At 47.3% G+C, this 12,688-nt stretch overlaps 1 protein-coding gene across 2 annotated transcripts in view; it reads right to left on the reverse strand.

Annotated features, from left to right (window-relative positions):
- Positions 1-6: 6 nt before the first annotated feature.
- LSAMP (limbic system associated membrane protein) overlaps positions 7-12,688 on the reverse strand; it is a 450,506-nt gene continuing 437,824 nt past the window's right edge. For both annotated transcript variants that reach the window (XM_025199695.1, XM_025199696.1), the window contains one exon: positions 7-5,922. In XM_025199695.1, coding sequence (XP_025055480.1) covers positions 5,825-5,922 — 98 coding nt within the window. In that variant the 3' untranslated portion in view covers positions 7-5,824. The remainder of the gene's footprint in view (positions 5,923-12,688) is intronic.

Below are 12,688 nucleotides of genomic sequence, written 5' to 3' on the forward strand. Positions count from 1 at the left end.
CCCACTAGACATGTACCTTCTGTAAGACCAAGGTTAAGATGTGACAATCTGCCCCCCTGGTCATCATGGCAGGGAATTTTTCATCTGAACTACAAACACAGTCAGTTTACTTCAAAACAGCTAAACCAAGGAGGTGGTCTCCATGCTACATCTTTCCTCCTGTCATTCTGCTCCTCGTGTATAGAGAACCCACTCCTGGGGTCCCTGTCTCAAGCTGGTTCTGTAAATGTAAGTCAAAATGAGATTGTGTGGCATCAGAAGACAGATCTAGAACCCCTATCTCTAGCACCTCCTCCCCAGAACAGTCTTCCATGGCACTCTTGGTTTTGTTCACCATATAATGTCAAGTGCCATGAAGATTTTGGCCCTGGATCAGTGGTTTTGGAGCAGAGGAAGTTGATTGCATTAGAAGACTTGGGAGGGGAACAAATTTCTAGCTGTGCAGCTGGATTCCTTTGCAAGAGGATGTGAAGGAATTAAGAATGATGACAAGACCTGACTAAAATGCCTTCTTGTGGTGGGGGTGCTGAGGATGATGTTAAAGCCAGTTCCTCTTCCTCCCCAGCCATTCTCCCCCAAACACTCAGGCATCTTGGGAAAGAATGTCGCTACCTCAAATTTCCTTCCAGATTTGCAGCTTCTGATTGGCCTGGAGACTGTGTGAAGAATATAGTTTACTTTGCTAATGCTATGGGCTCGGGTTTCAAATATGGGCCCCTTAGCAGGATGCTCAGAGCAGTATGGGAATGGGCATCCTTGTCAATCTAACACTGATATGGGCCTGGGCATAAACATTCTGTGACTGAAAACTGGGCCAGGAGGGAGCAAACTGGGGATTTCCCATGATCCATGAACAGTAAGTGCTATGTCAGTGTGTGCAAACTAAAACTGTCAATTTGTTTACACGATGCACATAAACAATTAAATCTTTGTTAATGTAATGTTAACATGAACCCAATGGTAGCACTTGCTTACATGACTTCACTGGTGGAGAAAGCAGGGGTGACATTGCTTATCTACATACCCTCAAGCTGCAATCTGGGAAACCACCCCATTGGCAAGATACAAGTGTAAGCTGGGGATTCTCACATCTACCTCCCCAGAAGTTCACAGGCATAGGTCAAAATAATTTTTTACCCAGCCAGACACATACAAACAACATGCTGCAATCATGCATGGAGTTCACATGGTTTGGGATGGCTGCATTTGTGCAGTCCATTTCCTATCAGAAAGAGTTCCTCTCCCCCGTCCTCCCCTTGGTAATCTGAACAGGGTTAGAAATCTGCTAGCAAGTACGGGACCATATATTAAATCTAAGTGCTTGTTCCTCTGCTTGACATTACTGGACATGTCATGTCACTCTCTTATATTTACAAAGTCGTAGAAGAAATACAATCTTTTTTTTTTTGCATTTTTGTTTTTATAACACTAAAGGTTAAACCTCCATCAATCAAACACAATTACACCTACAGTTTCAAGGAACTGGTGTCCCCTTCTGAACCTCTACTGAGGGTCAGCAACAAGCAGGCACGTGGCTTTCTGGATTGACAGGACAAGAAGGACCATGGTGGGGTGCAGGCTTTGGGGCAAGGGCTCCACACTGTGGAAAGTGTTTTTGTAATGTTATTCCGAGGAGAGGAAAGAAATGATTGGCAAAGCCTCCTTTTCCCTTCACTCTAGCTCTCCTTTTGGGAGGTGCTGAGAAACTCTCCTTGACTTCAGAAGCAATGAAAGGTTCTCAAGAGCCCTCTGGCAGCATTCAGCTGCTCACCGAATTGGGCCCTGACCGTTAACTAAATAAGTATTCCCCCCCCTTCAGCTAGGGACAGGCGATATCAAGAGTGGGGACCCCAGAAACAAACTAAATACTAGTCATACTTTGTACCTGTATGGTGCCTTTCATCAGCCATGTGGGTGAGTAATTCTATTTCTTGCTGTTTTACAGAGGGGAGTCAGAGGTACAGTCTTGCTAAGGTCTGGCACAACAAGTCAGAAGTGCACTGGGGAAGAGAGCCCTGGTAGCCCGGGCTGGTTCTAACAGCTGGTTCCTCCTAAAAGGTGACGCTTGCTGACATTCTAGGTTCAAATAGTCAGGTTTTGCTACTGTTTATGGCCTTTTTTTTTCAAAGCAAAAAGCTTTGATGGTTTTTCTTCAATTCACTTAAAACAATCTACTGCCAACACCTACATACAACTCTATAGCAACGAACCAATGTCTGCTGCCTAAGCAACCCTACTATAATAAACCAGCATGAAGAGCGCCCCTTAGAACAACAAAGTAAGGCATTGTGCCCTTCCCTCACAAATAACCGTGTAGCAATGAATTTTTGCCAGCCGCTGCCTTACAGCAACAAACCAACATGCAGATATGCTGCAGAGAGAAAGTCAGTAAAATATCAAGATTTCCACAGCACGAGACCGGGGAGGGGATGTGTTTTCCAGCCCCCGGCCCCAAAGCTTCTGATACCCTTCTGCCACAGAGCTCAGCAAAATCCACCAGAATTAAAAGAACACAGCGGGGGATTATAGAGATCTGATTTTAGGAGAATCTGGAATGAGTAGCAGGATTTGCGGAGTAGCCAGGTACCTTAAATGTCTTTTTGCATCTGGAGCTAAGTGCTGTGGAACTGTTATGGATCTGGGCCTGAATGTCTGGACCCACTGGCCAAAAGCAAGTAGGAGTGGTTAGGAGTCCCGTCCAGACCCTGGCATAGCCTGGAAATGCTGAGCCCTCCCTTGGGCATTTGGAAATATCCCCAAAGCTTCCCAAGCAGCAGCAGTGTCAAGCCAAGGTACAATAATTCCCAACTATGCTTCTTGGGGCCAGCTCTCCATCATCCCAATATGCTTTGCGTAGACCCTACAGAAGATCCCATCTTAGCCCCTGCACACACCTGGCTGGTCCCTTCCCCAGTGACACCCCATGGCCATTTTCTCTGTTCTCCTGCTTTAACAAAAATGGAAAAACAAAAGAACTCAGCAACTAACATTTATCTGCCAGCCCTGGATGGCTGCGAGAAGCCCTGGCTGCCTACTTAATTGACTGCCTGTCGCTGCTGAAAGTGCAGAGCTCAGCAGAAAAGAAGGCAGGCAGGGGCGGGTGGTGCTGCTGATCAAGGTGAGAGCCGCCTTGCTGAGCAGGCACTGAATTATGGGGAGTGCTTTGCAGATCCCTTCTTAGCTGCACAAGGAGAAGGACTGCAGTGCACACCAGAATTAACTCTTCCTGTTCTGGTGCAAGATAAACTGATCATTCCTTTCCATTGCTTTCTCAGGCCTGGACTTGATCCACAGCACCCATTAGCACCCAGGGTCCCTTAATTTGTCAGATTATACCAGGCAGGTCCCAATTGTCTTTATTCATGGGGCAGAGGTGGATTTTTTGCTATTTATAAAATGGCATGATTAATGGTACCTGTAAGATTAGGACACTGTGAATGCCAGTGCTGTGAGCACAGCTGCTAAACCCTAACTTGTAACTCCACTCCCTGAGGCTCCCTTGTGAAGGGACCAACATTTGTGCCAAAGCAGACACTGGGTTCACAATGCAGGCAATGGCTACAAACACCCAACTCAAAGCCCTTATGATTCTAGCTGAATTTAGAAGCACTGATACATTAATCCTGCTGTATCCTTGCATAGATACTCAGCGCAGCTAATGGGCCATCTGCATCTCTTTAGATCACCATTTCCAATTGTTAATGCTATGTTCTGTTGCCAAAACAGGAGATTCCCACCGATAGGCAGTGTTCAACTAACTCTCTTTCAAATGATCTACTCAGGTCAACTCTCCCTTCTCCAACAAGCGTCACTAGTTTTTCCAAGCTTCCATCTTTATCTCCATCCCACCAATGTCAAGAAGCAACCTCAGCAAGTAAATAATACTGACAATCTACTGATGGGTAAGGGTAGACCCATCGCATACTGTATTATAAAGACTCCATCCACCACTTTTTTCTGACGTGTCCAAAATATTGGACCCAACTTATTTTTTAACTTTGCTGTCCCAAGTCTGGGATACTTTCTGAGTCAATCTGGGTTTCATTTAAAGCAGGACTGTCCAACTGGTGGACGGTGGGCCATGTGCATCCCGCGAGCAGTTAATTTGTGGCCCCTGGATTCCCACCATGCTGCTGCTCCCCCTACAGCTTCACCTGCAGCAGCCACCAGGATTTCTAGGCTTCCTGTGCCCCATCCTCCAGCTTCCACTTCCTACCCCCAGCCAAGGGGAGCGGTGCATGAGCGCGTGTGTGTGTGTATAGTCATAGAGTACATGTGTATATAGGATGTCTATACATATATATAGATATAGATATATCTATATCTCTATATATCTATCTACCTATCTATATATAGATATATCTGTATCTATAGAGATATAGATATTATAGTCTACTTTTATTTTAGCAGGGAGGACAGAGTGATTAAAAGGGTGGGATCAATTTCCACAGCAATTCCAAATGGTTAAGTATTACCACTTGGAGGCCTTACAGCTAAGGAGTAATTTACCATCATCCTTTCCATACCTTTGTGTAGGGTAGGTAAGTGAAGTTGAAGCTATCTCACCAATTACTACTCGCCACAGAACCTCCAGAGGAGTGGGACTGTTGCAGTACTTTTGAAGCTCTGCCATCCATGGTCCTACAGGTCAATCCTACTGATTTTCTGCCTGTCTGGACACATACACACACGCACACGCACACGCACACACACACACACAAGCACTGATGTGTAGCAGGAGCTGCTATTCTGATGCTTTCAGGTTGAGCGCCAGCCAGGTGGGGTGGATCAGGGAAGGGTTAAAAAGGATGGGGATCGACTCGTCCAACCAGGAGGAAGTCAAGGCAAAAGCAAGCCAGGAGGGGATGGAGAGAGTGGGGCCCATCTAAGCCAGTGTCACAAAAGACCCTCTCCCCGCCGCCTCGCATCCACCCAAGCGATCTCTCAGCACCGTGTCTCACACTTACGATGCAGGACATTATCTACAGCATGATGAGCTTATGTACACATGGACTGATCCCTTTGCATGCTTTAGAGAGAGACACACATACAGACACACACGGAAGAGAGAGAGACACCCGGCCAAACTGAAGGGGGGAGAGGAAGAGAATGGAAACCACTGCCTTTTTAAGCACAGTTGACACAGCCGGAGCTCAGGGCAGAGAGGGAGGGGACCACAGCAGAGAGGGTATACAGGAGAGGATGCTAGTGAGAGGGTGTGTTGAGGGGAGGGGAGGGCAGGGGAAAGCGTGGGGTTCCTTCATGGGACACCAGTACATGAAAGAGCTCTGGATGAGTATTTTCCCAAAAGTCCTGAACTGGCTGCGCATCCGCTTGGAAAACGACCCAGGGTGCCCAAGGGTGAAGTGGCTATAGGACACCAAAGTGAAGACCCTTCTCTTTCAACAGCTGAAAGGAAGAGGACAAAGAAAGGAAGGGGAATAAAGAAGGGAGACAGAAAGAAAGGGAGGAATCATGTGGTTGGTTGGTTTTTACATGTCAGCGTCATCAGTACGATGCGGCTATCATCAGTGCCCCGTTTTGTCCCACACTTTGTGTCGCTTCCCATATGGCCGATGACTTGAAGGATGCCTTGTCAGAAGTCGGAATACATTTTGCTGATTCTTCTTCACTGTAATTCCCCCCCTTCACTCCTGAACACACAAAAGTTGTGAAAGAAACAATCCTCTCTCTCTCTCTCCCCTTCCCTCCCCTTTCTCTCTCTCTCTCTCTTTCGCTCTGTCTCCTGTATAACGCATTTTGTTTTGTGTGTTGTTGTTGTTGGGTTGTTGTTGTTGTTTTGTTTTGTTTAATGCTGATGTTATTAACATTTGCTGAGTAGGCAGAGCAGGGACGCTGCCAGCAGCCACAGTGGTACGGCCAAACTCATGGAACCGTTGTCTACTCTCCCTGTGCCGGGCCCTGTAACAAGAGAGGGAAGAGAGAAGAGGACAGAGTTAAAGCATGGAGAAAGGACAGGTCCATACTTTTCCAGGAAGCAAACTGCAGCAACTGCAAGCTCCCTCAGCCAGTGCTCCTGCTCTGTCCTTGCCAGTGGCTCCTACTGGGAGATCTTGGGGCAGCAGTACCTGTTATCTCTCCTACAAACCATGCTCTCCTCCATTTCCTATTGCTTCAACTGCTGGGAGAGGCTGGGGTAGTGGTAAGGTTGTCCTGAGCAAGCCTCCCGCTCTGCCTACAGTGAAAGAGGATCTGACTGAAGAGTATTTGAATTCCAAATGCCCCACGTTTCAGTTGCATTCTTTGCAATGCCTCTTGCTGGGACAGGTCAGCACTGGGCTATTTCCTGCAGCTCAGCCTGGTGGGTGAGCCAGAGTCGGGTTTCTCTCTGCCAGCACTTGGATACCATTCCTACAGAGCTTTCTACTGGAGCAGACAGGGCCTGGGGGAGCTGTGAGCTTCCTCACAGTGAGAGTCTACACCACTCCTAGCACCAACCCCACTTCTCTGAGAGGCTGGGGTTGCTATAGATATTCATTCTCTAATCTGAATTTCCTAGAGTGATCTCGCCAGGGTCAAACATGACCTGCATTGGTTGGAAAGATGGAGTGGATCTCAGAGAGCTAGCTTGGTCAGAGGAGCCAACTACATGGGATCCTCTGGGCCCTGTCCCACCTTGGGAAGAGGGCTGTCATCTGAAATAGATAAAACTTTCCACACGTCCATCATCTTACGCCCCACCCCTGGCAAAACTAAAAGTCAGCACCGATGAGCCTGATGTATGGCATGGCCCATCTATCACATCCCCTACCACGGTCCCCAGGCAAGGAGGCCACTTTGTCTCCTGATTCACACTCTTGTCACTCAACGCCTCCAGAAAAGTGGTTTCTGCCCACTCTCCATTCCTTTGTCCTGAAGAACTTACAAGGCCCTGGCCCTGCCCCTTTCCAGTGCACCCCTTGATCTTGATCTGAGATTCCTGCATCCAAACCATACCCCCCGAACGTACGTACATGGCTGGGTTACACAGCACTCGTTACTCGCCCTTGGCTTCTGACCTTATGCCAAATGGTGGAACCTCTTGCCATCTGCAGGGGGTGAGGACATGCCAGTGGGCTAGCCTTTACTCTGTACTGTTCCCAAAGCCTGCCAGTAAATTGTCAGCTCCTGCACAGAGCTGTGGGTATGGGTGTGTTCACTGTGCGGGTAATGGAGTCTCCTGACACTTGCTCTTCTGCAGCCAGAGGAGAGGGGGGACCCTGGGGCACGTTGTCCTCTAATGTGGGCCAGGCTCCAGCTCCTCTTCTGGTGCCTCCAGAGCTTCTTGAAGTTCTGGCTGCGCTTTCCTTTACATACTCTTATCTCTGCCCACCCCCATCTAAGCTTCTGAAGAGTTATGAAATCACCTTGTTAACCTTGTCATGGCCATGGCCAAAATGTTCATCCCCTTTCACCAGTTCAAAGGGAATGGGTGCTCTATAATGGGTGGGGCCTTTGCATGGTCTCCCCACAGCTGTGGCAAATTTACCAAGTGACACCTACCAGCTCCTCAAACACCTCTAAGGAGCAGAAGGTGTTGCTAAGTGCTCTCTGCTCAGTGCCCCCTGCCAGAACCCTCATTTTAGCCCTATAACCTCACTCCTGTCCCACTGACTGCATTGGTTTCTCCCTGAAATCATTTGTGACTCTGGCTCTGTTCCCCGTAACTTTAAAGAGGGCAGGCCTTTAATGTCAGGTTGCCGCGAGACACCCATACCAGAGCTGTCTAAACAGGAAGAGACCCGCCTGCTGTGAGAGTCTGGAGCTGGAGCATCATTGGGGTTTCTCTGTAGCTAGCCCATTTCCTTATAGCAGCCCTGCTGACAGAGGCTGAGCCCCCTAGGGTGACCACAGTACGTGCCTCAGCAAATATGCCACACAATATCCTGCTTTAGCTTCCTTCAGTGAAAGAAGGGCAGCGCATCTCTTCACCCGCCCTCCTTGTGGTGGCCCTTAAATGCCAGGGCTCGTTATAATTCTGCACATTGATGAGTGTCTGTTTGCAGCCAGACGCCGGCTCCTCGGGGGCTGATTCATCACAGCATTCCAATCAATAAAACATGGAACCAATCAGCGAATGTCTTTAGTCCCAGGGGAGGCTCCGTAATTATTTATTTGTTAATCGGGATGGGAAAGGATTTCAACGTAACATTTACGGCCCTGCGGCACTGCCCCTATAGGGAAGAGGAAAGGGAGTGCCAGCAAGGCTCTGATTTTCGCAAGGGGTGGGAGGCAGGGGCTCAGCTCTCTGCCGCAGCAACAAATAATGCAGGCTAGCTACAGGAATATTAAATGCTAACATGACTGACATCTTCTCATCCATCCTCCTCGTTATGGGTCTCTTTTCTGGACTGCTTTTAAGGCGGTGGTTCTACTTTAAATTCTCCCTGCAGTGCCAGGCAGTGGCGGCTTTTTATTGCAGGGTGTAGCATGTGTGTGCGCGCCTGTGGTTTTGTAAACGTATGGCTTGCCTATATGAGCATATGTTCACATGTGCATGGGAGTATCAGAGTGGAGAAGATTGGGGGTGCAGGGATGGGGTGGAGGGGTAGGTGTGTAAGGATGGGAGGATTTTGTATGTGGGGGGAGAATCAGGTTGTATGAGAAGATGCATTGTCTGGAGCAGGTGGAACTATTTAGTAAGAAAAATTATCCCTACCAGGACAGTCCACTGGAGTTTAATAGCCAATGCAAAGCTTTCCATAGGAGGTTTTCTGAGCTGTCTATGGAAGCCTATAGAAAATTTAATTCTCTGTTCTATAGGACAATTAATAAAAAGAAAAAGAGATAGTTTCTCATAATCCTTTACATTCTGTAGGCCTGTTGTGTGTCAGTTGTTTTACTAACCCAACACTTTGTTTAGTACCTCAGCTGTTAGTGACCTGATTTACTTTGCAAATGAAGGAGATGATGCCAAGTCATCTGGGTCAGCGGCTCTCTAGCGTATTGCTCCAATGGGCTGCTATCCACCCTCAACATTTCTCCTGAAAAAGCACGTGCCCATGTTATCAAACTTTTACTAAAAGCCCTAACAAGATGTACAGAGCATGGTGCAATCTGTGGACCAGCTGTGCCCCACTTATCCTGAGTGGTCTGTAAACAACAGTCTCAGACACATAGGTCAAGACAATTCATTTTCCACCTGACTGCCTATGGCTTCTTTATCTGTTCCCTGTTTTGCTTGTGCATTTGGTCACCTACAGCACATGGAATGGTTTCTGCTCCCTAGTTGCATGACAGGAACTTTTGCAACTCAAGGCACACCAAGAAAGAAAAGTGGGTTTATAATGTTATAAATGCTTAGCCAAATCCTCTTCCAGCTTCAAATTTCTGTGTTTTTGTGCACAGGTGTACTAACACCTGGCATTTGAAGAGTCACAAATCATGACTAATAGGATCCCACAAATCATACTAAACCTGTCACAGTATTTTTATTCACCAACATGTTTCAGTGTAGCATTTTTATGATTCAGTGATTATATAGGTATATATAAACATCTTCCAGCAGTGGCCCTGCAGATGTGGAGCTGGCGGTGGGAGCTCCCTGCTGGTGGAGCTGGGGAGCTTGTTCTCCACCCAGCTCTGCAAGTGCAGCTCCCCAGCCAGTTCCCCCTCTAGCTCTGTGCTCATGAAGCTGGAGGGGAACAAGCTCCCCAGCCCCTGCCCTGCGTGCCCAGGTGGGGACAGTATCCCCCTGTCCTGGCAGCAGAAGTCCCCCCCCTTCCCCTCCCCCGGTGGGGGGGAGGCCTGCAATCTATCCATGTACACAGGTGTGTAGGTGGCAAAGGTTGGACATCCACAGTAGTGGGTCTATGTGCAATTGTGTCAGTTTCTAGAGTTGTTCAGATAGGATTGGGACAGACATTCAAAAAGCCTGAGCCTGAATTGATTCAACGTTTGCAGGTTAGTCTAACCTGACTAAGCTGAACCAGTTTGCAACTGCACAGACATCTTCTCTGGACTGAAGAAATGCAGGTATATGCCTGCAGTGGCTCAGGCTAGAATTTAGGAGGCACTACAGCAGCTCTTTCTTCCTTTCCACAGTGCTGATCTGAGGGGGGACCTGGCCAGGCCCCAGCAGGATGCTCTGATTAGGGAGGGGTTCCCACCCCCTCCCGACCATCAAGGGAGCCAGCAGGGCACTGAGTTACACAGTAGGGAGTTACACAGGGAGCTGTTAGCATTTATCAGCTCATCAAACAAAACAACATGCTTTCTCATTAGTTCAAGCTCTTCTTAGACAACTTTTTCCAAGGAAGGAATGAAGGGACATTACCAGTTACCTGTTGATTAGCTCCAAAAAGCCCAAAACTGACACTGTCCTGTCTGCCTTTGTCCCATCTCCCACAGCACAGACCATAGCCAGCATGTGGTATGGTAGCTAGTGCTGAGAGGTGCCTGTGTAAGGCAGAGGGGAGGGGGGAATTCCTGCTTGAGCAGGGAGTGGTGGTGGGAGGGGGAGAGAGGTTGGTGAACAGGAGGAAGCTAGGCAGACGCTGCTGTACCTGCAATCTCTACCAGAGCTCCACCCAAGGTGCAGAGGGGCAGGGCCAGCCCTGCTGGGCTGGAGCAGAGAGCAAAGCCCCTCCCAGGGTTGCAAAGCATCTGGGATGCTAGGGGACTCTAGTTTAACTTAAACCAGGAAGGAGTCTGGATAGACATTGCATAAACCAGTTTGGCCCAAATCAGTTAAGTCTAATGCTACATTCAACTAGGTTTATCTCAAACCGGTTTCATCCATTTTCAGACTGGTTTATGTGCACTGAACTTCTGTTCTGTTACAGGTTTAAACCAGTTTCTGATCACTTAAACTGGTTTATGTGTAATGTCTGTCTCTAGCCATAATGCAGATGGTCTTTGTGCAGTACTGCATAGATCCTGCACCGTGGCTGGGTGAAGGGTTGTGGATATGTACAGCAGGGAACTTGCGTGTTGTTCTGTACATGGTGCAGAGCACTTCTGTGTGATCATAAGACAGGTGGACAAAAGCAACTAGTCTGTGTGCAGAGAATGATTTGCATAGTGGGTATACATGTGTGGGATGGTTTGCATAGTGGGTATACATGCAATAATGCAGATTAATGAACTGGGTTTGTGTGCAGTTGTGTAGATAGCACAAGGGGTGTGTTAAGTTGTGTTGATGCATGTGGTGGATCCTTCTGTAGGTCAGCAGATGGTGCCACAGATTCATATACAGTTATCTGGATGACGGCCATTTGCGTGCGTTTCAGAAGTGGCTTTGTGCACAGTTGGATGGAGATTTGCGGTACTTGTATGTGCAGCTGCATGGACATCAGTAGTGTGTGTATGTGTGACCATGCACACAGTTGTTTAGAACGAGCAGCAACTTGGATAGATGCCTGCAGCAGGGAGTGTCTGAGCAGTTGTGTGGATAGTGCAATGGGTTCACCCTACAGCAGGGCTGACCATGCCTCCTCTTCCCCATCGTTACTGCCTACAAAACAGAATCTCTGGGCAGGTGTTTAAGCTTGCCTGAAGAATGCTTGGATCCACTTGCATGGTCCAAGGCAACCCTAGTCCTTGTGTGTAATCACAGAAGACCCTGAATGAAGCTGTATCAGGCTCCTGTACATCATGGCTACAGCTGGCTAAGCATTTTTCCCCCTGAAAAATCTCTCAGGACATTTATGAGTTTTCTTAAAGAAATTTTCCATTTTCATCCAAAACCAAAACCCTTGAAAAATAGTGTTTTGTGTGTGTGTGTGTTAATGAAACACATAAACAAAAAAATCAGTGAAAAGTGTAGAAATGAAAAATATGTTTCACCAAATTTGTCTACAGGAAATAAAATGTTTTCTCACCAGCTCTAGCTGTCCTCTTGGATCTGTGTATGAGGCTGTGTGTGTGCATAATCATGCTTTGTTTCAATGTGTAGCTGTAAGTATCTTGCATGATGATATAATTCATCCAAGTTTATAACTGCACAATCACATCTAGTCTCTGTGTGTACCTGTGAGTGTCTATGGGCATTAAGGCACTTTTCCTAATGCACATTAAATTTAGTTCCTCCAATGTGAGGTACTAAAAAATGCACGTTAGGCTGCCTTAATGTGCAGTAACGAATGTGCATGGTTTTTAACTAACACTTAATGCAGAATAACTTATTTTACTGAGCATTACTGTAATGTCAGTTTTTTGTGTGATGCTTTAATGAGCAGTAACATAGGATACTGCGCATTAAAGCACATGTGTAAACACACCCCATGTGTCATCATGGTTAGCCTCAGTACGTAGCTGTGAGAGTTGGTTTGTGGTTGTGTTTTGCTTCTGTGTGTAGCTCTGTGTGTATGGGCACCTGTGCATGCTTGCCTGCATGAGCAACAATCACTTCTGAGTCCATTTAACCATCTTGACTCTTGTCAACCTGATCTAGCCTAGTTTGGGGACCAAGTTCTGACCAACACCTGGATAGAAAGGAGGATCAGTTCTCTTGCCTTAATCACTCTTCTCCCTAATGTGGCACCTCCTTCCACTCAACTATACTGGACTCTCAACTTTATACATGGGCCTAGTCTGACGCGGTTCCTTCTACCACCCCTCCTCTTCCCCATCCAGTCATTGTTTTACAAGCTGTTTATCTTCTTTTTATTTTATTTTTTTGGCCCCCCATCCTGTCCAAAACCTAAAGAATTCAGAGCACGGAAAGCAGGCAGCAATTCACTGTCAT

This window comes from Alligator sinensis, unplaced genomic scaffold, assembly GCF_000455745.1.
Source record: "Alligator sinensis unplaced genomic scaffold, ASM45574v1 scaffold343_1, whole genome shotgun sequence".
NCBI classification, from domain to species: Eukaryota; Metazoa; Chordata; order Crocodylia; family Alligatoridae; genus Alligator; species Alligator sinensis.